The 27,474-nt window shown below is 33.7% G+C and overlaps 2 protein-coding genes and 2 non-coding genes across 4 annotated transcripts; all 4 read left to right on the forward strand.

Annotated features, from left to right (window-relative positions):
• Positions 1 to 16: 16 nt before the first annotated feature.
• Positions 17 to 5,664, forward strand: LOC131935303 (activated RNA polymerase II transcriptional coactivator p15-like). The gene is made up of 2 exons (XM_059291693.1): positions 17 to 160; positions 5,383 to 5,664. The coding sequence occupies exons 1-2, from the start codon at positions 17 to 19 to the stop codon at positions 5,662 to 5,664; spliced, it is 426 nt and encodes a 141-aa protein (XP_059147676.1).
• A 3,155-nt stretch (positions 5,665 to 8,819) lies between these two features.
• LOC131935355 (U5 spliceosomal RNA) lies at positions 8,820 to 8,934 on the forward strand. The gene has a single exon (XR_009385934.1). It is a non-coding gene; the product is annotated as a U5 spliceosomal RNA (small nuclear RNA).
• A 10,284-nt stretch (positions 8,935 to 19,218) lies between these two features.
• On the forward strand, positions 19,219 to 19,829 carry LOC131935331 (small ribosomal subunit protein uS12m-like). The gene has a single exon (XM_059291710.1). The coding sequence runs from the start codon at positions 19,239 to 19,241 to the stop codon at positions 19,803 to 19,805; it is 567 nt and encodes a 188-aa protein (XP_059147693.1). The 5' UTR covers positions 19,219 to 19,238; the 3' UTR covers positions 19,806 to 19,829.
• Positions 19,830 to 26,312: 6,483 nt separating this feature from the next.
• Positions 26,313 to 26,427, forward strand: LOC131935356 (U5 spliceosomal RNA). The gene has a single exon (XR_009385935.1). It is a non-coding gene; the product is annotated as a U5 spliceosomal RNA (small nuclear RNA).
• Positions 26,428 to 27,474: the final 1,047 nt, after the last annotated feature.

Below are 27,474 nucleotides of genomic sequence, written 5' to 3' on the forward strand. Positions count from 1 at the left end.
GACAGAAGAGATGAGGATGGGGGATGGGGCAGAAGAGATGACGGTGGAGGATATGGCAGAAGAGATGACGGTGGAGGATATGGTAGAAGAGATGACGGTTGAGGATGGGGCAGAGTTCGATAGTGGCGATGATACAAATTCAGATGTGACGACGATGAAAGTCTCAGGCAATAAACACCTTATATGGTAAACATTTACCCTTAAACAATACCAGCGACTGTGGCAAGTCTCAGGCAATAAACACCTTATATGGTAAACATTTACCCTTAAACAATACCAGCGACTGTGACAAGTCTCAGTCAATAAACACCTTATATGGTAAACATTTACCCTTAAACAATACCAGCGACTGTGGCAAGTCTCAGGCAATAAACACCTTATATGGTAAACATTTACCCTTAAACAATACCAGCGACTGTGACAAGTCCCGGTAAATTGCGATCGTTACAGGGGTCGATGTTTTTGTACGGCCGGTCTATTTCTAAGTTATTCTTGTTTTTACTGGCCATTAGCTGTTAAGGTCGATTTTAAGAAGTACAAACAACAAACTACACAAAGTTTGGACCACAGTATTAGTGCGGGCCTACACCCGTAATATATTCGCCTAGCCCTCTGTCCAAATCAACCCATCAACTCTCGTTCACACACCTAGTAAACTGAATACCTACATTTGGTCTAAGGGGAATAACACAACAACGTGGGGCTGAACACAACTCACATACTCACCATAAACAATGACTTGCCAAGCCTTAGCCTCACGCGTAACAATAACAGTATTCACGTCCACCCCTGAAATAACAATACACGTGAAGAAAACACGTCCACTCCCTCCCCTACCCAGCAACAGAAAAAAATAGAACTACATGTCAATCATGCCAAACATAAGAACATTACATACCGTTTTCTCTAGCTGTAAAATGTGCAAGTCGATCATACACACTATCTGCTGCATCTGTCTTGATAAACTGGGCACAACTTTAAAAACAAGTCAGCATTGACTATTATCAATATATATTTTCATTATGTATGTTCGCCTTCAACTTTAACTGTTAGCCGTTCATATAGTACAAAAGGTCTATCCCCACCTACTTCAGAACTGAATTAATCATTACGCGCTTTTAGAAAGTATGTATTTCTGATACAAAGATTTTAACTATAATCAAATATACATACAATTTAGCGCATATGAGACAACGCATTATTTTAAAGAAAGAAAGCTAAGTATAACATATTTCAAAAAAATACTTCTAAGATATATAGCTGCTAAGAAAGTGTACAATATTTAAATATATTTAATTGATTTAAAACAATCTTGTGTGGGTCTACGTTAGTGTAATAACACCGATGAATGATAGCTTACTTAGAAAATAAAAAAAATAAAAAAAAACAACAAAAAAAAACATTTTATTTCCATTTAAAATTTGACAAAATATAGGGCCCACATCCCAAACTCAAATAAAATTATAAACATCATGCTTTACCATAGATCACAATAATAGTAAATCATTGACAAAGTATTGTTTAGGTAAAGGTAACTCTTATGTTTTTCTAAGCAGGGGAAACAATCAAATATTAGTACATTAATTTAAGAAACACAACAAAAATAAAGAATAGAAATTTAAAAAAATATATACTATTTTTAATAACAATAGATAATAAAAAACATTAAAAAAATGTCTTGAAACAATGAGTAGAATGGCATTATCTATAAACACGCCATTTAATATTTGATCTAACTCTAAATGTGAAACCTTTTGTCAGATTTAGTACTTAATGCTTAATGAATAGTGATTATATATATGTCCATGCTCTAACAGCTTTCTAAATTTTTTTCGACATTACAATAGTAATGTTTTTTAATTTAAACCAAAATTAAATTACAAATTAAAGAAGTGTATAACGCAAAATAGAAAACACTTATGAATGAACAGAATGGCGGCTTTAATCTCCGACCTCCATAAATTCAAAAACTTCTTCATAACCGTATGTCTCTGTTTCTTTACATAACACTGATTATGCCAGCTTACTACTTTATAACTCCCACCCCTACCGCTAATCGTTTCTATGTATTATATGTATATTTAAGAATGAAAGAGATGAAGATAGCGGAGGTTTGTAAATCTACTACGGTCCTCGTATGTCACGTGATGAAATACAAGTAATTAGACAGTGGTCACCTTCGGGACAAAGCTCAGGCGAGCTGAAAAGAATTACATAATCTGAGACTTAAAAAACAAACCATTTATTTGTTTGTTTGTCTTTTATTTTATAAACATGTATTTTTAAATGTTTTAAAATATATCAATTAATTTTTTTTTAAATATCTCATTCTTTTAATCCACATATCTAAATTATAAATATCTACTTTTAACTTTTTCAGAAGGTTCGTATATTTTACCTAAAAATTAAGAACGAAGTTAAGAAGAAATGAATAGGGAAATAAAACAAGACAAACATGAAGAATAATGTTGCAATTAATTACCGTAATTATTTTCTACACACTAATGTAATAAAATAAAAAATGATCAGATATGTCTCTGTGCTAAGCTCACCGAGACGTCTATGAGAATACTATTTTTAGCTTCGATTTTTTTTAGTAAAGGCCTACTAACACATCAAACAAAATATATAATAAAATACTCACCAAGGTACATACACGTCAGATTATTACAATAAGCCAGGATTTGTCAACAACTAGGGATCACACAAGCAGCACACAGCGTAGGACGTCAATATTGTAGTGGAACAATTATAATTTTCTTAACGTATATACTAATTAGTATTGCTACAAACATGTACGGTATATTCACATGCGCCACAGTAAAAGTTGAAACTAATGAATTGAAACATACGGCAGACTCACATAAACCACACTGAAAGATGACAATAAGGAATTGAATATGTGTGACATATAAGCATATACTAAAAAAGTATTTTACAAGTACAATAACTACCAATTATACGGACACAAAGTTACTCTAAACAAGGGCTTTAACCTAATTACGGACATAGAAAAAGTGACAGTACTTACTAAAGACAAAGAAGAAATTAAAATATGTCAACAACATATTGAAACACGTATACATACAAATAAGCGGAAGTGATCTCTCCTAAACTTTCTCAAATATTCGTATATATCGCTAATGGGATTTGCAACTTCAATTCTATCGTGATATAGATATGATTTTTTCACAATTTTTTTTTTTAAATAGGTGAACCAGCGTAGACCTATTTCTGAACTGGTTTTTAATTAGCAATAAAATAATTTACACTGATTTGCAGTTTAATTAGTTAGGTTTTTCAATGCTTTGGAAAATCATATTTTAATTGTTTTTGTGTGTGTCTACATTGATGTTGATAAACGGCCATCATCATTCCCGGTGATGAAAGTAATAATAAATATGCTTTGTGGCTTACCTGCTGTCAATTTTAAATTCATTTTTCCTGTTATTTCGAAAATTCTAATTTTGTTTAAAGTACACCATTTGTGTAAACTGCTTGTGTTTTATATTGTGATTAAGCAACCGAATAGTTCAGTGTTAACTTTTGTTTGGCTTAAAATACCTAAATGAATCATTTTAAATAATCAATAATTACTGCGAGTTGATGTATGCTGTGATTTTGCACCTAGAGTAACAGTCGATATTATTGGGTCAAATGAGTGAAAAGGAAGAGATAGTAGATTTAATACTGGAGGTTAGTCATGAGATTAGGGTGGTCTTTAAGAAATGACCAGATCCTAATATTTGTTTTATAGTGCTAGAAAAGTTACCAGAGGTAGCTTTAGCTTCATGAGCTGAATGTACATCAATATATTTAAATACATAAGGCTAAAAAGTTCGTTATTGGCTGTAAAATATATCAGCACCAATCAGAAGAGATTAAGAAAATGTTAAAACTGACCCAGACCATAGCTATTGTTTTACCGACCAAAAAACAACGTGTAGAGAAAACGGAACATCAAAGAAAATCCAGAAACGTCGATATGATCCAGTAAGTTTCTTCTGGTGAATATAATATATACTATATTTTAAAATATATATAAAATATGATTTGTTTTTTTTTATAAAATGCTCTATTATACAATTATCTTTATTTTTACTTTCTCGTATACGAAGTAGGCCTATAGAGGAAGTATTGCGCATAAATCTAAATCGAGATATTAAAAAACCTCGAAGTTGTATACCTCTATGAGTCGGAAACTTTTTTTTTTCGAATGTCTCTGTGTGTGTGTGTGTGCTTTGCGTCTGTGTGTGACTTCCAACACAATAACAGGAGTACCCTTATTGCTAGGCTGATGCCAATTCATATGCGTATTATATCAAATATCAAATATTAAAGTTGATTAAAAATATAAATTTTGATTTATTTAATGAACAATTATTTAAATTATATGAAATAATCGTATACAATGACTTTATTTCAAAATTTAGTTTACAATTATGATCTTACTTAAAATGATATAGTCAAATAACAAAATATCATACTTTATATAAAGAGATTTATATATTATTAAAGATAGTTGGACTTTTCGCTTGCGATCTATGTTCATATTTTTAAAGCAGCTGAAGTTGGATCACAGCAAGCTAAGCAGTCAAAAGAAATCGAGTCTGCACACATTTTTTTAGTCTAGTTCTTATGCCATTTTATATTTCCATGTAATTACTAAATATACAAATGTTGTTTAAGTTTTTGAAACTGTGTAAAACTAACAAATAAATTACTATTACTATTTTAAAAGTTTAAATAAAATACATTAATTAAAAAAAAAAGAAAACTGTGGGAGGAATGCTATATACATAGATTTTTGAACGAAAAGATTGTTATATTTGCTGTGTTTTATTGTAATCAACATAACTTTTCCTGTTGCTTATAAAATGTGTATCATTTTAGTTTTCTGTAATCCCAAATTTATTTCAGCTCCACTTAAATTCCCAACCCTCGCCCCCTCAGCTCACCACGCCGATGGAAAAAAAAAATCCCTGAATCATCATTTTATTGCACAATTTGATTTTCAGTTGTTTTTCTTTTTTAAATAAAATTGTAATTAGACATTTTGTATTAGAACTATGAATAAGTAAACCATCTTAAATGAATGAAAGTAGGCTACAAGTAAGAAATAAGTATTACTATTGTAAATCTGTATCAGTCCTCACAAGCCGACGATGAAAACTAATACTAAAGCGAACACGCTGTAATTACATGTCTGAGACGAAAAAAAAAACAATGTATATCTCGGAGAAGACTGATCTACTCTGTAATCTAACCTGCATGTTCGGGGGATTATACGATTGTTTTGCCTAGTTCCATTAACAGTGTCTTGAAGAAAACGCTAGCAAGAAGTTGAGATGCCTAAATCTAAAGAATATCTCAGCTCTTTAGAGTCAGACTCAGGAAGTGGTGAATCTGAGCCTAAGCCAAAGACCAAGAATCCAGAAAAAAGTAGCAACCAAAGAAAAGAGCTCAGCTAAAAGCAGTGAAGAAAAAAAATATAGTCCCACTAAAGGATCATGTGGAGAATTTATGTTTCAGCTAGCTAAGATGAGGAATGCCACAGTCAGTGAGTTCAGAGGCAAAGCAATAGTAAGAATCAGAGAATATTATGAAAAAGATGGAGAGTTACGGCATGGAAAAAAATGTATTAGCCTCAGTATAGATCAATAGCTAGCCCTGCAAGAAAAAATATCAGAGATTGATGAAAGTTTGAAACATCTCTAAATATTTGAATGTTTCATGTCTACTATTGTGTTTGGGGATTTTTTCAAATGTCCATTTGTGTGAATATGAAAACGTGTGTAAATGTACTGATAACTCTTATTTTAAAAAAAGGATATTCTAAAAAGTTAGTAAGGATTTCATTACCAAAAAAATATCTCTTACCACTGAACTACATAATGTATATTTTCACATCAAATATTTATCATTTGATTGTTTGTTGGTTAGTCTCCTAATGGAAGCTTTTAAAATTCTAATTGGACATGATTTGGTCTCATTTTACCATATATATCTTTTTTTTGCTAATTTGTAATTGCTGTAGTTTTTTGTATTATCTTTTAATTCATCACGGTTCCATCCATCCATATTTTAGCTCTTGTAATTTTTCTCCAGTAAAACATCATCCATGTCATAAACCACTCATAGACTATTCAGATATGAATGTATTGAGCTTCCAGAAACTCTGTTTTTATTTATTCATGATTGCCTTTAGCAAAGCAAAGCAAAATTAATTACTTAAATAATGTTTTCCCTTCATCACCATGCGAACAAGTTTTAGAAGATAGCAAGTTTATTAATTTGCATTTCTTTTCATTTACTAAAACACGTTCATCATTTAAAAATGCTGATTTGCATGTTAAAACATGTATATTATTGATATTAATGTACTCAGATATATATATTTGTTTGATGTAATTAAACACTAAATATCTTGAAAAATAATAATTTTAAACTTAGGGGTCATCCATAAATGACGTCACACTCGTAGGGGGGAGGGGGGGGGGGTCCGTAATTTTGTGACGATGTGTGATGAGGGGGAAGGGGGGGGTCAGATGTTGCGAAGTATTAATTTAAAACAAACTATATATTTTCTATAAATAATACTAACAGTAACAGTATTTTAATTATATTTAAAGATAGTTTTATTATAACGCAGTTTATGTACGCTCAGTCTCTAAAGTTATAAAAAATACAAACATTTGGCAATTACATTTTTTTTTTTTTTTTTTTTTTGAAAACTCCTTTTAATATTGTAAATACGGTACTTACATGTTAGGGAAAAAACAATGTGAATACAAATGATATAAATGCAATCCACATTATTTTAAAATGGTTGTTCAGATTATCAATTACTGGGGCAAGAGGGAAGGCATCAGACCTACATTTTTAACTGGTGTATTTATTTCCGAAATTGAGCTAAATAAATAAAAAACACAGTCCCCAAATATAGTTAAACTTAAAAAAGAGTGATTATTAACTAAATATTTTTAATGTTTAATGGATTCAAGTGGAAGATAAAATTATAAATACAATGACATCAAATACTGTATGGTATCTTGAAAAAATAAATAAATTTACATTCATATTTTTAGATGTATTGTATCTGAATATCAAATGTACAATTCTGATGAACATGATACATGAGAGTGAGCAAAATATATGTTCTATGAAAGAACAATCTGTATCTTAGCACACACACACAAACATTATTTTCATAAAATACTTTTTCAAAAGTAATATTTTTTTTAATTTTCTGAATGAATTTATTTTTAAAACAACACTTTCTTATTAAAAATTTTCAAATAATGGGTTTTTATTTTGCAATTACAATAGTTTCAAGATAGCGGCTAAATATAAAGGGAGAAATAATGTATACTTGTTTTTGTTTATCTTAATAATTTATATTATATAAAACAATATACATCTATTAAATTATTTTATTACTTTTCTAATAAAAATGTATACGTTCGTATATATCATTAAAGATATGCGTTTCTGTACAAAAATGTAACTAAATTGCGTTTGTATTTAAAATAGTAAGAACCATTTAAAGATGTTATATCATTTGTTTAATACTTTGTGTAATATTCTAACTTTTGGTTTAGTATGATAAAAATGGTTTCACAAAAATGTTTTCAATCTACAACGGAAATATAAATAAAAAAATGGTTTCGATCATACAACAGGTTTCGTCCTAAAATAATTATTTATACCATAGCTAATACTGTATTTAAAAACATAACACAAAGAAGAATTTTTGGAAAGTATGTTTTAATTCCAACGCTAAGCATTTATTAGAAACTAACGGTATATGATCTATCCATACAAGCAACGCACTGATTGTAAACACCATAATCGTGAAGATACCAGAGAGAGCAGTCACATTATTTAAATCACGCTGTGGGTAAGGCAGTTAATGGAACCTCCACAGTTTTATCACAGAGTTTAACAGATGAATGATATTGAGGAAGATTACTACGAGTCGATGTATGCTTTGATTGTATTTCTAGAATACCAGATGGGTCATACAAACAACTGAAGATATGATATTTAATACTGGAGGTTAGTCATGAGATAAAGGAAGTCTAAAAGAAAAGACAAGATATTGTTATTTTATTTTCTAGTGTCAGAAAAATTAGCAGATGTCACTATATAGACGGTTTATGTCATACATCAATCACTTGAAGTGTAAGACTAAAAAGTGCGTTATTGGCAGTAAAAATACGCAACAATCAGAAGAGTTGGAGCAAATGTTACCTTTAACCCAGACGATAGCTGGTTGTGTAACGTCAGAAAAAAATCATGAAGAGTGGAAGAAAGAACAGAAAAAAAAACAACAACTATTTATAAAAAACTGTGACATAATGGACAAATTTAAATCCATATAAAATAAAGTTGATCTGACTAATGTCCCTGTGCTAAGCTAGCCTATTAAGATTAAGACTTATTTTAGAATTATATTGTTTCAATGTGATAAAAAAGTTTAATTTTATATTTTATAAGGGAAACAACTTACTTATTCTTTTGTTTATTATCGTGTACCTTAGCAGTACTAAAATAGTAAACAGTTATAACATTATTATATTAATTTTCTAATAACAAATTATAGGCTCGAATAAATCTTTTAAGAACTAAGTTTGAATTTGAAAATCAAATTAAATTGCCTTTGTAATTAAAATCGTAAGAACCATTCTAAAATGTTATATAATATCATATATACATTGTGCCAGTTATAACAGACCATTGTTAATAGGCGATTGTCACATCTAATAATTTTATTTTTCGGAATCCACGACAAACATAATTACTTCATACAGAATTTTCAACTCTGGTTTCTCTTCACATCGAGTAAATCTTTCGCCTTTTACTAAAGGTTTCCGTGGTACGTTGAGCACCGAGTCATCATCTCTATGCACTAGAAATAGACTATGCATTTATCACGAAAGTCAGCAATTGGGTTGCGCCCGTATCTGTTCCCTTTAGATCGAGAGATCCGGAGAGGAGCCACCCGGACTACGGCTCGGGTGGCTTAATGAAAACATGGGCCCCATTCTTTGCAGCCAAGTCAACAACAGCAATCCTCGATCTACCACAGGAAGAATGTCCGGACCTTTATCCAGCTGAAACACCTACTATGCAAGTACTCATCACTTCAAGAGCCCAACCCAACCAGCAAGGCCATATTATAAGACAGCTTATCAGCAATCATCACATTCTTCTACTCAATTACGGCAGAGATGACACCTGGTACTTCTGCTCACAAGCCTTCGACGTCACCACAACGCACAACATATGCAAAACACACGGTCCATATACATTGCAATTCTCACTACACGAAAACGACAAAATCAATGGATCCTCAGATGGGTACCACCTACACTGAACAATGCTACACTCATACAAGCGCTACGTCCTTATAGTAACAAAGAGCCATCTGTAAACACAATCCCACACACGAACAACCGCAGCTTCTCTATCTACACCAATAATCCAAAAACTATCCCACACTACATACAAATATACTATAAAAACAAATCACTGATCGCAATCGTCGGGAGAAGACAACGTGTCTAATCTGTTCCCCCACCCTACACTGGACGAACCATTGCCAACAAACGCCTACATACACATCACCACAAGAAGACCCAACAGAACAATCAACAACGCAAGAAACAACAAGGATAACAGCCCCTATGGAAACAGAAACAAAAGTAAAATGGAAGAACGAAGACAGTCTAGCCACACTGCAAGAAAGAAAAACTAAATCGGCCAAAACAACTTTAGAAACGACTGCAATAAGTCCATTAAGCACTGTAGAAACCCAGCCGCAACAAGAAACTACAAACCGAACTAATTGAAATCTCCAAACCTATAACTCCTGTAAAAGACAAGAGCTGCGGTTATTGCTTTCACAGTTTCAGTTCTGCCAGCGAGTGTAAAACACATATAAAAACTTCCCATCCTGATACGAGTAAATGCCCGCATCGTAACAATCTGATCAAAAGCAGAGAAGCAATAAAGCACCACGTACTAAAACACCCAGACACCGCCGTCTTCCACTGTGAATACTGCCTAACAAGTCTATACACCAAATACGACATAGAAAAACACCTCAACGACCAGCAACCCGACAACGACCTCTGCCACAATCAAATATTCTACACCCTCAACCCAGACAGATCCATTTCTTACATATATGCAGACGAGAGAACAAGAACAGTGAGAAGGACAACTATTCAAATAGGACACGCTATACTCACCCCTTAAACGAGTTTTGTCAATCCCTCCTCATCCGGATTCCATCACTTTCATTTTACCTTAACCGCTTTTACTGCTTATCCCTTAAAATTTTGTATAACAACATATATAACAACATATATGATAACTATGTACTTACTTATTATTAATACGTTCATCGAAAAAAAATTTCGTTAGATGATAAAAGTTAGTAGAAAAAATGTATACATTTGTAAATTCATCCTGATATGTTTTTTTTTTAATAAGAACGTTTGAAAAAATGTAAAATAGTTTGATGTTGTTGCACTTGTTTTAAATTGCAAATAAAAGTATAAAAAAATTGTTTTTCCAAAAACAAAAACCGGGTTTTTAATTTAAATCTATAAATACATTTCAAATTAAAGATAAACAAGTTAATTAAAAAGTCTAGTGACATTAATGCGCAATTTCCTTATGTTATCTAAAAATAGCTCTGACGTATAATGCTGGGATGCGTTCAAGCTAGAAGAACGATCGGTTTGTAGGTGTTTATGTAATTTTAAAATTTGTGACTAAACGAGAGGATATTTTTGAAAACTTTCTTCGGCAATATTGTTCTAAATTATGGCAGGAATCGATTGGTACATGTTTCAAGTCGCTAAGTGGTCTGGTTGCCGAGATATGGGCCAAAAACTGCATTTGTTCGAGGTTTTTTGGCTTTTCCGGGAAATACATGAAAGAAACCCGGAATTTTTATGGCCTATGCTCATTCTCGTAACTTGCTTAACATAATTGCTTTTGGAACTAGTCATCGATATTGCTTCGTTGAGGAGGAGATACGACTTAAAGCCCGGACACACATTCATCCATACATTCATTCATCCATCCATCCATCCATTCCCAGAAATGACGCGTTAATAAACGCAATTCTCCAGAATGGAAATTGCGCTAAAAAGTTCGCCAAGTTCTCAAGCTTCATTATATGAAATTTCAATTGAAAATTAAAATTTTTATTTTAGAGACTTAAGCATTAACTTAAATTATTTGGATGTATATTGTATGTGAGTTTTTTTGTATTTATATTGTGTGTGCATTTCATAACAGTTAGTATGTATGTATTTTATTTCTGCTATTATATTCATTCAACTTTTAGTATTGACTACACATACATTATTTCAAGTGTTTTACCTGGAACATAGACGGGCCCAAAGGTTGATACAGCATAGAAAGAGCGTGCAACACAGAGCTGATCCTTGTGGCAGACCATACTCGATCGTTATCAGATCAGATAGGTCAGTTCCTACCCTGGTCCTGATAATACAAGCGTCCAGAAAGTCTGTTGGTCACCGGTAGGCTACATGTTCTTACACACGCCCATTTGACGGAGTTTTAATATCAATTTGGATCTCCATACCTTATAGTAGGCCTGTTTCAGATCGAAGGACAGCACATAGGTGGTGACCTTTGAGTGGAAACAGCCAGTGATTTCCTTAATCAATTGAAGAACGGAGTCCACTGGCTGCCGTCCCCACCAAAAGCCCGCTTGACACGAGTCTATCAGTCTTTTATTTGACAAAAACCAAAACAAGCGGACATTGACCAGCCTTTCCAAGAGCTTGCTGATGTTAGAGCAGAGGGAGAACGGTCTGTAGCTCTCAGGTGAACCCAGATCAAGATCCGTGGCAATTTTCTAGAACAATTCATGGTATTTCAAGTTAATTTTTAAACATTTCAAATAATTGTAACTAAAATGATGTAGATCTAGTAATTTTTTACTAAGTAAAAAACTCAAAATAACCACGTTACAATTATATCTTTAAATAACAGAGTGTGCATCATTATAATGTGATCGCTTAGTCAGGTGTGTAGGGCTAACGGTCAGCCCGACCACAAAAAGAGAGAGAGGCGGTTTGTTATAGAAACACGTGCAGCGAAATGTTGAGTAAATGTAATATAATGTCGTCACGTTGATTAACCGAATTTAAAATCGTTGATCGCTAGACAGCTACAAATTCAGTAAAAATTAATAAAAAAAAATACTGCCCGCGATCTCTGACTCTTTAAGAAAAATGGCGGGTCAATATAACCTTTAAATTTGAGGGACAAGGTACACAGTGTCACGGCTCGATTATTCTTTCAATAAAGAACCATTTTAGATAGTCTTAGCTAACCGATTAAGTGAATGATATGTTAAAATTCTATTGTTTGGATGTGATAAATAAAAGGGACTTAACTTAATTTACATTTTATAGGGGAAACAACTTCAAATTCTTTTGTTGATTAACGTGTACATAAAGAGTAAAAGAATAGTAATCAGCCATTACATTATTATATTAATTATCTAATATCATTTTATACGTTCGTATGTATCGTTTAAGAGGTCAGTTTATGTATAAAAACAAAACTAAATTAATTTTTGTATTCGAAATTGTAAGACTCATTCCAAGATGTTACATAATTTCTTACATAGTTTGAGCTAGAATTTCTATTATTTATCATGATCATTGTGCATTACCGCAAATTATTTTATTTATGATAACGAAGCTAAAGTTGAATCTTTAAAATCAACTAATGATAAGTCACACAAAGCTGATAGAACTACATCAGAGGTCGGTAACCATTTGAGACTGAAGAGCCGATATTTTCTATTTTTTTAAAGAGCCACTAACTTTTTTTTATAAATTATGGTAATTGATTAGGATTAGGTAAATGGACTTTAAAAAATGGGTTTAAGTATGAAATAATATTTATTCATATAAAAACATAAACATGTTTTCACAACACATAATAATGTATTTAACAAGCTCTGCTATTAATATAACTCTCTCTCTCTCTCTCTCTCTCTCTCTCTCTCTATATATATATATATATATATATATATATATATATATATATATATATATATATATATATATATATATATATATATATATATATATATATATATATCACTATTTCTACCAAATTTAGAAGCTAATAACTAAAATACAATGTCGCAAAAGTCAACCCAATGCACACTGACATTTAAGACAATGCCTTCTGAAAAAAAGAAAATAAATAAAATTGTAAATATTCGAGAAAAATAAGCACTTCGGTAGTAGAAAGCATGGAACTACTGCCACGGGGCTGGCCACATCACAGTTGTGGAGGTGGGCCTAGTAACCAAGCAGCTGTCAGCTGACTGTATACACTCTACTCCACAAATTGTTAGTGTTTTTATTTTGTCTAAAGTTCTTTTTTTTAAGGTATAATATTTTTTATGAATTATGAAATTAAAATAATATCTAACCCAGACCATAGCTGTTCTTGTAACGGAAAAAAAAAGTTGATGCAACAGAGAAAAAGAAATAGACGAGAACTATGAAATTTTAATAGCATTTACTTTCTATATAAATTATATTATATTTCTTTTTATAAGGTTGTGTCTGTGCGTGGGTGGGGGGGGGGGGGGGTGGCGGGGGTGGGGGGTGGGGGTGGGGGTGGGTTTGACGTGCCTTCAATTCCACCCCCCCCCCCCCCCCGGAAGCGATGCCTAAAATAAACAGTACTCTGTTAAATTAGCGCAACACAAAATTAGAAGAACAAGAATATGTACACTTGTGGGAACATCTTGAAATTTAAATACCCAAGCTTTCGGTACTATTAAATACACTTAATTTTTTTTTTAAATGTAAGAGATGATTGATTGTTTACTGCTTAATAAATATAGAACATTCTAAACTATACGAGTGTCATTTTTTAAGCTTTATTATTTCATTATATTATTATGTGTCGTATATAAGTTGAAAGATGTTAACGAATATTAGTCTGTGACACTCGGTTATGAACGATATAAAATATAATAATACATATAAACAATAAACACCTGCTATTCTGTTATAATATTTAGTTACTACCACTTTTAATGTACTTTCCTGTGTTCTAAAACTGAGTTATTTCAATGTAAACAATGCTTGTGATTGGATCATATTTATCGGGGCGTGCTGTATGAAAGCTTTGAGTGTAAGTAAATCACTCACCGTAAAATCACCGTTAATCACTCACCGTAATATCACCGTTAATCACTCACCGTAATATCACCGTTAATCACTAACCGTAATATCACCGTTAATCACTCACCGTAATATCACCGTTAATCACTCACCGTAAAATCACCGTTAATCACTAAAATGGCGCTCTCGCAAACCGATTACACTATCGCACAGGGCGTTGCGTAACACCCCTAGCTCGGTTTAATCATCGAATGTCGTGTGCCGGATTATCACTGTTGTAGGGTTCACTTTAAAACTAACGTAGGCGCGTAGTGCTCGCGGGATAGCCCTGAGCGCCAAATCAAACCCTGCAGAGACGCCGGAGGACGCGCCTGATTCGATTTCGTGGGCGCCTATAGCAACTCATTGTATCCAAAACCTACTGCGGGTTCCAAGTGCGAACATAGCCGCTCTGGAACGCTGGAAGCGCCATACCGTGTATTGACAAAAATCGAACCCTCCCGGGCGCTGCCAATAAGAATTTTTTTCGCAGAAATCTTCACGGGCGTATTTTCATCTATTTTCCAAAGTTTCGCGGCATTCGGATGAACGGTGTCGAACCTCATCTGACTTTTAATTTCCATATACCGCACCCTCCCGGGGCGCAGCCCTTTCAAAATGTAAACATATCTTTGGCAGAACCTCCGCTTTAATTTTTATAGATCGAATCGCTCCCTGCTGGGGCGTCAACCGTGCGAATTTGACAATTTACTTTCGCAAATATCCCCCAGGACTATTCTCAACAATTTTCTAAAGTTTCATGGCGATCGGATAAAGGTTGTTTTAAGGCGCGAACTTAGTTAATGAGTAATAAAATAATTTAAAAAAAACGACAGATCCAACCGATTGCAATCATTTAATCTTTAAACATGATTTCTCCTACAACGAAAAAAATATAAATAGTCAGCACCGCTGGAAGTGAGAAGTTGATAGAATCAAAAATAGACATGTGATGGAATGTTTTGAATTTGATTAGCAATGCACTGAACTTAGGGAAATAACTTTTGTAACATTATTTTTATGAACAACATATTATAAACAGTACAGACATTATATTACTACTGCATCCTAATTTAAGAAAGTAACAGACAAATGCAATTCTAATTTAGAAAAAAAATATCTTAATTGTTATTGTAAGGAATATTACATTTGTAATGTTGTTAAACGTAATTATCATCATCGTCTTCAATCATCCAACGTGGAGTATTACTGTGCTGCATGTGTACCCGGATTGGCTACGCCCAGCTGCACACAATGCAGTGTGCTTCACTCGCGTTACACCCACACGTGTGTTGTGTTGGTTTTCTCTCAGGATCTGACCCTACCCGCTCTTAACCCCAGTGGGTGTCGACAACTAACATACCGACTTGGCAGTGTTATCATATATCTAGTGTTTCTTCGAGACTTTTATCTCCGGGGGTGGGGCATTTTAAATTTTCGTGGGGGAGGGGGGCGGTAGAGGACACCATTAAAAGTATATATTGTCTATATAAAGTTCATTTCGTTCAAAGGAGGGGGGGGGGGGGGGGGCAATGGACTTTTTTCGCCCCCCCCCCCCCACCTCCGAAGAGATGCCTGGAAAAACTCTGCATATATCTTGATAACTTCCTCAACTAATATAACACACCAACAAATATAAAAATACAAACACATCATTCTTGTCTCCAGTGATAAACCTAACACAAATAAAAAGGTAAAAGAAACCATTTGCCATAATAGTATCTTCACATCTAATAATTGCACAAGGAAATAAAAATAGGATCTGACACTGATGTGGATATATTTAGCGATTATGTGTAAGGGAGACAACGTATATACTATACTTGTTAGTAAACAAATATAGACTATAAATATACTTAAATCAACTATATTGTTGTTTCTTAATTAGTTATACATGTTTTAATGTTCTATGATTAAATTGTTATAACACTTTAATTTTTATAAAAAAACTATATACAATGTAAATTATATCAAAATAGTTACACTATTATTTTATTTTAAAACCATGTGTAAGTTGTAAGTTTGTGAACATGTAATAATTGCATTTTCAATGTTGTATTGTTTTTCTCATAACATTATTAAAGAATAGATACAAGGCATGGCTTTTTTTGTCAATTATTTAAAAATTCATTTGTTAATCATCTTTTATCTCAAGTTTTCACTGAAAAAACATGTTTAAGTTGAAACATGTGTACTTTGATTTTTTTTACAAATATGATTAAATGCCTTGTACATTGAATGTATGCATTGAATAGTCATTTTTTAGCTATAGCACTAGGTTGAAAGCTGCATTGTTTAAATCAATTTCTTCTTTCTTTTAAACTTGGATTTTTTTTTTCTGAAAGCTAAATACACGTGGGTAACACAATATTCTGTTCTTTCAATAAGAACTTTAACCATATAACAGTAATGATAACAGCTTCTTCAAGTACTTTAGCGGTTATTGTGTAGTTTAGCTTTTCAATCAATGAGTCAGTTAATAGAGGTTAACAGGATAATTTTTTTAAAAGCCAATGTACAGCGACAAGTAGTAAATAATGCATTCCATTTTGATACTCATAAACTAGTTTTATTAATAGACACTGTCTATGCTACTTCATGTGGAATTAAAAAATTTTTTATCTTTATTGAAATAGAAATTACATTAGCTTATACTAGTCATGATTTATTTGCTCTAAATATAAACAGTACATTCAATAGCTGCATACACCACAATGAATGTTGATATAATAGTTGGATAAATGAATGTGTGGTTTTATAGATAAGTTTAAACAAATGTTGTTTTAAGATATTTAGAACACATTTTTTTTTAAAATAGTGACATGCAATTTAAGTTTTTAATAGGGACTTTTAACTTTCCCTGAGTCTTGAAAATAAAGGTACTGAAACTATGTATCACCTTATAGTATTTTGATAAATCAATTATTGTGATTTCATGTTATGATAAATGTTTCTTTTGCAATAAAATCTAGTGAGAGCTACCTTTTATGTCAACACTGTCACTTTAAAAAATCAATAAAAATTTGATGGAAAAAAAAAAGTATTTTATGAACGCCAATGCATGTACTTAGAAGACTAAGTGTTTCATTTTCGTATCTTTAGTACACAACGATGACTAAACGTTCTTATGAGTAAAGTCTAACTAGGAGTGACACGTAACTTTAAAAAAAAAAAAAATTGTAGGCCTAAATGATTTGTTTTACAGATTACTAAACAAGTAACACTTTAATCTTTGTTTTAATCCGATCTGTAACTGACAATCAGAACTCTAAATGACAGTTATCTGCCTATTTCATGATCTGTAACTGGCGACCAGAACTCTAAATGACAGATAACTGCCTCTTCTTAAGGTCCGTGGTCAGCTCTCAGACGTAAATATATTTCATAACCGTTTATTTCTCTGATCCAGTGATTACAAGCACTTATTCCAGTTATCTTCTCTTTTTCTGTTTAATGTAGTCATCTTTTAATTACATTTTGATGACCGAGTCATTATCAAATTAGAGCAAAAAAATAGGCGTCTATGATAATTACCGGATATACATTTGCCCGAGTGGCGTATGTTCGGTGTACGTTTTTCTAAATGTGAGAAATGCTCAAACAGACAGTTCGACTAGTATGAGAAATGCTCAATGGATATTTTCCTAAGTTTGAGAAATTCTTGAGCAGACATTTTGCCTAGTAGATATCACTTAAGACCAGACTTGGATTATCGATGGTATAATTTATTTTCTTGACAAATTGTATTGATATATGTGGTTTATGTTTCACCACGCGCTATCATATATATTTTGGATTGTGTAGTGAGAATAATTATGTTAATTATCATATGTGTTGTTTGGTGTTGTAACACAATCTACTTGAATATTGTCTTTTAGTTTTAATCGAGCGTCATTTGACGTGTTGTATTTCCTTCCACACGAGGTAATTTTGTTCAAATGAAAACATAAATTGGCTGTCGTAATTTGTACTTTGTCGATTGAGTCAAGCATTCCAAATATTTGATTGAAACGCTGTTTTATCCTTAGTTAGCGTTTAAGTCTAAATAAGGACTTTATTAGTTTTTTTCATTAGTTTTCATTAGTAATCGAAATATTGTCCGGAATTTTGTTTTTTATGACTATATATTATTAAAAGAAAAATACTGAAAACAAAGTAAAGTGTTACCTTAAGATACGAGTATAATTTGTTCCGTAAAATTACTCTGCAATAAAAATTGCTTGTACTTCAAAGCAATTTTCTCCCTTGTAAATAAATGCCATTAATCCGTACCAGCCCGCCAATTTGCTACCGAGTTGTATTTATAGATGCTTTTCATGAATAGAAGTATATTTATACAGGACAAAATCTGTTATAATAACATAATAAAGGTAACGCAAATAAAATGGTTTAAATAAAGTGTATTGACATGAAGGTCGGCGCCGGAGGACACATGTGCCTCCCCCCCCCCCCCATTTCGCTACGCCTCTGCTCTGTGCTAAGCTCACCGATTAAGAGAAAGGCTTATACTATAATTGTATGGTTTCGATATTATAAATGAAGAGGACTTAAATTAATTTACATTTTAGAAGGGAAACAACTTTCCTACTCTTTTGTTGATTAAAGTCTACCTAAGCAGTACAAAAACAATATGCAACTATTATATTTTTATAATAATTTTCTAATAATAAGTTATACATTCGTAAATGTCTTTAAATAGATACGTTTCTATATATAAATGTATATAAATTACTTTTGTATTTAAAATCCTAAAAACCAGATAAATATGTTATATATTTTTTTATATACTTTAAGCCTGTTCTTTAATTTACTATCGCTAATAACGTAACTCGGCGTCAATTATTTCATTTTTTAAAAACGTATAAATGGCAGGAGAGTAACTTCATGGTGTATGTAGATCTAGATACATAGAAAACTACAGTGACCTTCTTTACGCTATCTTAGCAAAAATTTGATTTAGATCTAGATCTACCTGGATGCAATGAAACTGTAACAATGTCTTTGTTTGGTTTTACAAAAAGACTGGGTTCAGTCTTCAGCAGTGTTTTGACAACTGCTATTAGAACCCCCCTATCATGTATTACATCAAGATCTTTCAGCGCAGCAAGCACTACCTGTCATAGCAGTGCTCAGAGATCTAGTTTTACATCTGAACGTAAATCAATTCATAATTTTTACTCAGGTAGAATCTTACAGAACATTGCATCCTGTTGCTTAATACCACAGAGGCTTATCTCTCTAGAATATATGCATCGTAAATGTCTTTACAAGAAAGTGAGAAGGAAGAGATTAAGTCCCCTAGAAGGAAACCCACAACTTAAAGGGATTGTCCTGAAAACTCTGATAAAAAAGCCCAAGAAGCCAAATTCAGCCAACAGAAAGTGCGTCCGTGTTCGGCTCAGCACAGGAAGAGAAGTGACCGCGTACGTACCAGGGGAAGGCCATAACCTGCAGGAGCACAACATCGTATTAGTTGAAGGTGGGAGGCTGCAGGACACGCCAGGTGTGAAACTGACCTGTGTGCGTGGGAAGTTTGACCTCCCACATGTAAAAAAGAAGTGATTTATTAAATGTTCTTAACTTCCCAAAAAAAAAAAAAAAAAAAAAAAAAAAAAAAAAAAAAATTAAAAACGTATAAATAATGCAATAATAAATCAATAATATCGCTTCTCGACCTGTTGGCTAAGATACTAAGATCAAAGTGTAGTATCTGTTATGGTTCTACCTAAATCTTAGCCATTTGGTTTGGTCAGCCCTTTTTAGGGCTGGCTGCCGGTGTCGAGAGGTGGCCATTCGATAACATTCGAGAACATTCGATAACTTAATTACTCACGCTATTGCAACTATCGCCAACGATCGCTGTGGGGTTGCGCCCACACATCCCTCGAAGTGCACATGCCCTCGAGATGAGTCACACAGTATTTGTATTGGGTGGCTTCAAATGTACGAGTGGCTAACTTTCAATCTTCTATTTTTCAGCCTGACGACACCCATCTAGGAGAAATCTTAGGTGGGAGGTCCGTCACGATTGCCAGCCAATCAACCTATCAACCACGCAAACATATCGCTACTAACTACTTTGCCACTACTTTGGCGACACCCACCTAGGAGACGTCTTAGGTGGGAGGTTCCGTCAAATACTAGCAAACGAACTAACCATCTCTCAAATACCAGCTCAACTCACCCAAAATAAACAATCGTCAACACCTTCACTCTACACATTTCAACTTCTAGGCCAAGCTCAAATCCTTCACATCTACAATCCTCGACTCAGCAATATCACGAAAACTAATCATTCCTCTACGTCATCTCGCCCACTTTAAGCTCCACTCCATTCTATCAACGCTGCCATCCATTAACGACATCTAGTACCAAGTCATCTCGTCATCCCTCAACGATCAAATACTCAAAACATCTCACGTGTAATCATCCATAAACTCTCGTCAACCCTCTCCAAGTTCTACAACATTCGATCAACTCTACCATAAACGATAAGACACAGGCTCGCCCTTTCAACAACAGAATATCTCTCATTGACATTCTCAAACTACAACTACCAACTAAGAATCAACCACTACCCAACCAAGATTGAATTAATCGCAAGAAGCACGGCCAAAAACGGAGAAGCGATCATGTATTGTCCTGTAATCTATGTTACATGTAAAGAAACCGGAAATGGAAAACAAGAAATCAGAAGAACATGGAAAAATGGAATAAAAAGAAAACAGAAGTAAATCAAGAAAATCACATTGTACATTTGTCTATTTATGCAATGCTATGTATTGTATCTATTTTATCATGTTCATGCAACCTATTCACATGTGGAAGGAAGACTATTAAACTTGTAAAAAAAAAAAAAAAAAAAAATATGAATGGTTTTTAATTTAAACCAAAGATACATTACAAATTATACAAGTGTATTACGAAAAAAAAGATAACACTTTTGAATTTTCAGACTAGCGGCTTCAACCCCCGACCCCAACCCCCACAAAATTCAAAAACTTCTTCATAACCGAATGTCGCTGTTTCTTTACAGAACACTGATTATGCCAGCTTACTACTTTATAACCCCCACCCCTACCACTAAACGTTTCTATGTATTATATGTATATTTAAGAATAAAAGAGATAAAGATAGCGGAGGTTTGTAAATCTACTACGGTCTTCGTATGTCACGTGATGAAATACAATTAATTGGACAGTGGTCACCTTCGGGACAAAGCTCAGTGGAGCTGAAAAAAAATTACATGATTAAAAAAAAAAAAAACTTTTTTTTTTGCTTGTCTTTTATTTCATAAACATGTATTTTTAAATGTTTTAAAATATATCAATTTGGTGTTTAAATATATCCTTTTTTAATCCACATATCTAAATTATAAATATCTACATTTAATTTTTTTTTTAAAGATTCGTATGTTTTACCTACATAAATCTATTTAAACAAAGTGGGGGCTTAAAGACAAGTTATTGCGGCTAAATTATAAATATCTACATTTAATTTTTTTTTTAAAGATTCGTATGTTTTACCTACATAAATCTATTTAAACAAAGTGGGGGCTTAAAGACAAGTTATTGCGGTCACTCTAGCGTCGTATTTTAAGTTATCCTAAATAGGCTTACATTTTATTATGGATTTAATCTCATATTACGTGATCTCAGTAGGACGTGATTATATGTAAATATGTATATCTTATGTAAGAAGGAAAACATAAATAAACGAGTAATTGATAGTGTTTTCACGATGACACATCATTGTCCAAAGATGTATAAAAATGCAATTTAACTGCAATAGTTCACAGTATGAAAAAACCCACCAAAAAGCAAGCGTACAAACGTTAAAATAACAATTGTGTATAAACTTTAGAAATGTAAACAAAATAACCTTGCATAATAGAATGGTTAGATAACAATTACAATTACCGCGCAGTAGAGAGAAGATACCAATTAATGTACAGGCACCGTGGTACTACATGTTATTTTTAATGAAATTTTTTAAGAATCTGTTATTAAAATCACATCAGTCACATCATTGCCGTTTACATAGTCATTATCATTATTGTTATCATCGTCGTCGACCTTTTCGTTGACGTCATCAAGACTGTTAATTATTACGTGATTCAACACGATTAAGTATCCATAAATATCATACTCACTTCAACATATTAAATTTATGTATGTGCCAGATAGTTATGGACATTTTCGGATATAACGAAATCTAATAGAGGAATATAAACAACTCTGTGCTAAAGAAATGCACCTAGTTACCTCCCGTAAGTTAGGGGAAACAATTCTTACACCAATTATTTAAGTCAACAAATGGCGGTCGCCAAGAAGAAACACACACTTATTTTGAAGTAAAAGATGAACATGTTAAGTTTTCCTATGCACATTTGAATGTAATTTTTTTTTATTACAGTGATGAAATGTATTCGACAATTCAAATAATCATACATATAACGCCATAGCTTTACACTAAAATGTGCTTATTGGTAGTTGTAAACATTTTATAAAGTAATTTCCTTGCAGAATTAATGAAATTAAAATATGTTTGTTTTCTTTATACATAGCTAAATACAACTGTAATCAATAATAATTAGTTTTTGCTAAATAAACATCCACGAACGGTTAGTAGCTGTATTATGTTTTGGTTGGAAGTCGATAGGTACATGTTTAAAAAAATAGGTACACAAATGCTATCGTTAACGTTTCGTACCGAATAATATATTATACTTACATATAAACACGCAGATAATCAAATCATGCTTTCGCGTATTTGCAAATGAGTACGCTTTAATTTTTGTTAGAGTCTTACGCTTTTTTTTATTGGTATATAAAACAAAAGTTGCATGCCTATAATAATATAGTAAAACAATTTGAAAGAAAACTGTTTCTCAAATGAGTTAGATAAGTATAATTAAAGAGCTCCTATGCACACTATGTTGTAACTTTTTCGAGTACTTTTCCACGAACTGGTAAACTCGCTAATCTGGTTACTCTATCTCAAATTTTGCTCGTATGACAAAGCACATTTTAGCTTGATCGATAGCTCGTATTCCAACACTCTCTTATATTGGGAACTCTTATGTTGAGGTACCACTTTATGTAAAAGTCTTCATTTTAATAAACAAACGTATGACTACATGTGTTCAATGACATTATACAATTGAAATCACAGAGGCTAAATTTTTTAACTTTTGGTTTAGTATGACACATAGGTTTCATAATTTTTTTTTTCACTCTACAACGGAAATGAAAATAAAAAATGTTTTCGATCATACAACAGGTTTTGTCCTAAAGTCATTTTTTTATACCATAGCTAATACTGTATTTAAAAACATAGCACAAAGAAGACTTTTTGAAAAGTATGTTTTAATTCCAACGCTAAGCATTTATTAGAAACTAATGGTATATGATCTATCCATACAAGAAACGCAAAGATTGTAAACACCATAATCGTGAAGATACCAGAGAGAGCAGACACAATATTCAAATCACGCTGTGGGTAAGGCAGTTAATGGAACCTCCACAGTTTTATCACAGAGTTTAACAAATGAATGATATTGATGAAGATTACTACGAGTCGATGTATGCTTTGATTGTCTTTCTAGAATACCAGATGGGTCATACAAACAACTGAAGATATGATATTTAATACTGGAGGTTAGTCATGAGATAAAGGAAGTCTAAAAGAAAAGACAATATATTGTTATTTTATTTTCTAGTGTCAGAAAAATTAGCAGATGTCACTATATAGACGGCTTATGTCATACATCAATCACTTGAAGTGTATGACTAAAAAGTGCGTTATTGGCAGTAAAAATACGCAACAATCAGAAGAGTTGGAGCAAATGTTACCTTTAACCCAGACGATAGCTGGTTGTGTAACGTCAGAAAAAATCATGAAGAGTGGAAGAAAGAACAGAAAAAAAACAACTATAAAATGATAGTAATAAAAAACTGTGACATAATAGACAAATTTAAATCCATATAAAATAAAGTTGATCTGACTAATGTCCCTGTGCTAAGCTCGCCTATTAAGAGAAAGACTTATTTTAGAATTATATTGTTTCAATGTGATAAAAAAGTTTAATTTTATATTTTATAAGGGAAACAACTTACTTATTCTTTTGTTTATTACCGTGTACCTTAGCAGTACAAATATAGTAAACAGTTATAACACTATTATATTAATTTTCTAATAACAAATTATAGGTTCGAATAAATCTTTTAAGAACTAAGTTTGTATTTGAAAATCAAATTAAATTGCCTTTGTAATTAAAATCGTAAGAACCATTCTAAAATGTTATATAATCTAATATATACATTGTGCCAGTTATAATATTTCCTTTTGGCGATTGTCACATCGAATAATTTTATTTATCGGAATCCACGACAAACATAATTACATATGCAAATATAGTCAACGTTCACAGAGGGGTTGCGCCCTCGGATGTTCCCCCTGGGCCGAGAGGCTTGGGGAGGAGCCTCCCGGACTACGGTCCGGGGGGTTTAATGAAATCCAGGGCCCAACCCCTTTCAGCCACCACCGCCATACTCGATCTACCTGATGAGGACTGTCCAGAACTCTTCCCGGCTGACTCACCCACCATTCAAGTCACAATCAACTCAGGAGGTCAACCCAATCTAAGAGGTCACATCCTTCGACAACTAATAAGCAACCAACAGATCTTCCTCCTCAATTATGGTCGTGCAGACACGTGGTTCTTCACATCAAATGCCTTCGACGTCACCACCCTACACAACACACACAAAACACACGGTCCCTACACACTATTCTTCACTTTACACGAAAAGAACAGAGTCAACGGAACCCTTAGGTGGGTCCCACCTACACTAAGCGATCGCACACTCATTAAAGCACTACAACCCTACAGTAACAAAGAACCTTCCATATACACAATCCCTCTCACCACCAACCGTAGCTTCTCCATACACACTGACAATCCAGCAAACATCCCCCACTACATCCAATTAAACTACAGAAACAAGTCACACAACATCCTAATAGCCATCAACGACAGAAAACAAGCCTGCCAAACCTGCTCGTCAACTTCACACTGGACCAACCGCTGTCAAACTCTCAACCTACAATCAACGCCCAATGATCAAATACCAGCACAATCTACAGCTCCATCCGCTCTACAAGGCCCCATGCCAAGTAATCAGCAACACTCCTCAACCGAAGACGCAGCACCGAACCCGAAAACACCGCCCAAAAAACAGCCCCCAGCACAACAACCAGCGCCACCCGCCCAACCAGCAACAACACCAAGCAGCCAGCAAATAACTCCAATCGCCAAGCCACCTCCAACAACAAGCAGCCAGCTAGAAGCACTACCCGCCCAGACAACACCATCACCAAGCAAACAACAAGCAACGATAAAAAAACCGATCAACCCATCCAGGCCGGCAAGTACACCATCAACACCAAGCAAACAAGCAACTGCAGCAAGGTCGAAGTCGGACAAACCAGCTACGTCAAGAGCTCTAACATTGAACGCTCCGTTCTTTTTCTCAGACATGGACACCACTCTTGCAAGCTTCAAAAGGAAGAAGGAAGATAGCCCTACAGAGGAGAAAAAAATAATAAAAAGTAAAAAATTTACTCATGACAACAAACGCTGTAGGTTCTGCCCAGAACAAAATAGAACAGCTGAGGAAACGGAAAAGCACGAACATAGAATGCACTATAGATTCTTACGGTGTGATCTTTGTGTAGACAAAGGGTACCACACAGACATATACGCGCACTTTGCAGAAAATCATCAAGAAGTAACACTGTATGACTGCCGAGATTGTACCGTATCCCTCCCATTAGAGGGCATGAAGGAGCATACAAAGGTACACCACGTGAGGACTCGCTCCTCGAAGTCACTCGTCGGTTTTTGAAAGAGAAACCAGGGTAAATAGGTATTTTAGACGTTTTGTAAATGTTTATGTATAAATAAAAAAAAAAAAAAAAAAAAAAATTTCAAAGTTAAGAAAAAAAAAAAAAAAAAAAAAAAAAAAAAAAAAAAAAAAAAAAAAACATAATTACATACAGAATTTTCAACTCTGGTTTCTCTTCACATCGAGTAAATCTTTCGCCTTTTACTAAAGGTTTCCGTGGTACGTTGAGCACCGAGTCATCATCTCTATGCACTAGAAATAGACTATGCATTTATCACGAAAGTCAGCAATTGGGTTGCGCCCATATCTGTTCCCTTTAGATCGAGAGATCCGGAGAGGAGCCACCCGGACTACGGCTCGGGTGGCTTAATGAAAACTTGGGCCCCATTCTTTGCAGCCAACAGCAATCCTCGATCTACAACAGGAAGAATGTCCAGACCTTTATCCAGCTGAAACACCTACTATGCAAGTACTCATCACTTCAAGAGGCCAACCCAACCAGCAAGGCCATATTATAAGACAGCTTATCAGCAATCATCAAATTCTTCTACTAATTTATGTCAGAGCTGACACCTGGTACTTCTCCTCACAAGCCTTCGACGTCACCACAATGCACAACATATGCAAAACACATGGCACATATACATTGCAATTCTCACTTCACGAAAACGACAAAATCAATGGACCCTCAGATGGGTACCACCTACATTGAACAATGCTACACTCATACAAGCACTACGTCCTTATAGTAACAAAGAGCCATCTGTAAACACAATCCCACACACGAACAACCGCAGCTTCTCTATCTACACTGATAATCCAAAAACTATCCCACACTACATCCAAATAAACTACAAAAACAAATCACTAATCGCAATCGTTGGGAGAAGACAAGCGTGTCAAATCTGTTCCCCCACCCGACACTGGACGAACCATTGCCAACAAACGCCTACATACACATCACCACAAGAAGACCCAACAGAACAATCAACAACGCAAGCAACAACAAGGAAGACATCCCCTATGGAAACAGAAACTAAAGTAAAAAGGAAGAACGAAGACAGGCCAGCCACAATGCAAGAAAGAAAAACTAAATCGGCCAAAACAACTTTAGAAACGACTGCAACAAGTCCATCAAGCACTATAGAAACCCAGCCGCAACAAGAAACTACCTCCGAACTAATTGAAATCTCCAAACCTTTAACCCCTGGAAAAGACAAGAGCTGCGGTTATTGCTTTCACAGTTTCAGTACTGCCAGCGAGTGTAAAACACATACAAAAACTTCCCATCCTGATACGAGTAAATGCCCGCATTGCAACAA

The sequence above is a fragment of the Physella acuta genome, unplaced genomic scaffold (genome assembly GCF_028476545.2).
Source record: "Physella acuta isolate Inbredline_101_S28 unplaced genomic scaffold, ASM2847654v3 ptg000142l, whole genome shotgun sequence".
In the NCBI taxonomy this organism is placed as follows: domain Eukaryota; kingdom Metazoa; phylum Mollusca; class Gastropoda; family Physidae; genus Physella; species Physella acuta.

What these genes read in the sequence shown, in the direction of transcription:
- LOC131935303 (XM_059291693.1), top strand. Translation starts at nt 17, where the DNA reads ATGGGGGATGGGGCAGAAGAGATGACGGTGGAGGATATGGCAGAAGAG. An exon ending in CAGATGTGACGACGATGAAA is followed by an intron (nt 161 to 5,382) that starts GTCTCAGGCAAT and finishes TCAGCTCTTTAG; the next exon opens with AGTCAGACTCAGGAAGTGGT.
- LOC131935331 (XM_059291710.1), top strand. Translation starts at nt 19,239, where the DNA reads ATGTCTTTGTTTGGTTTTACAAAAAGACTGGGTTCAGTCTTCAGCAGT.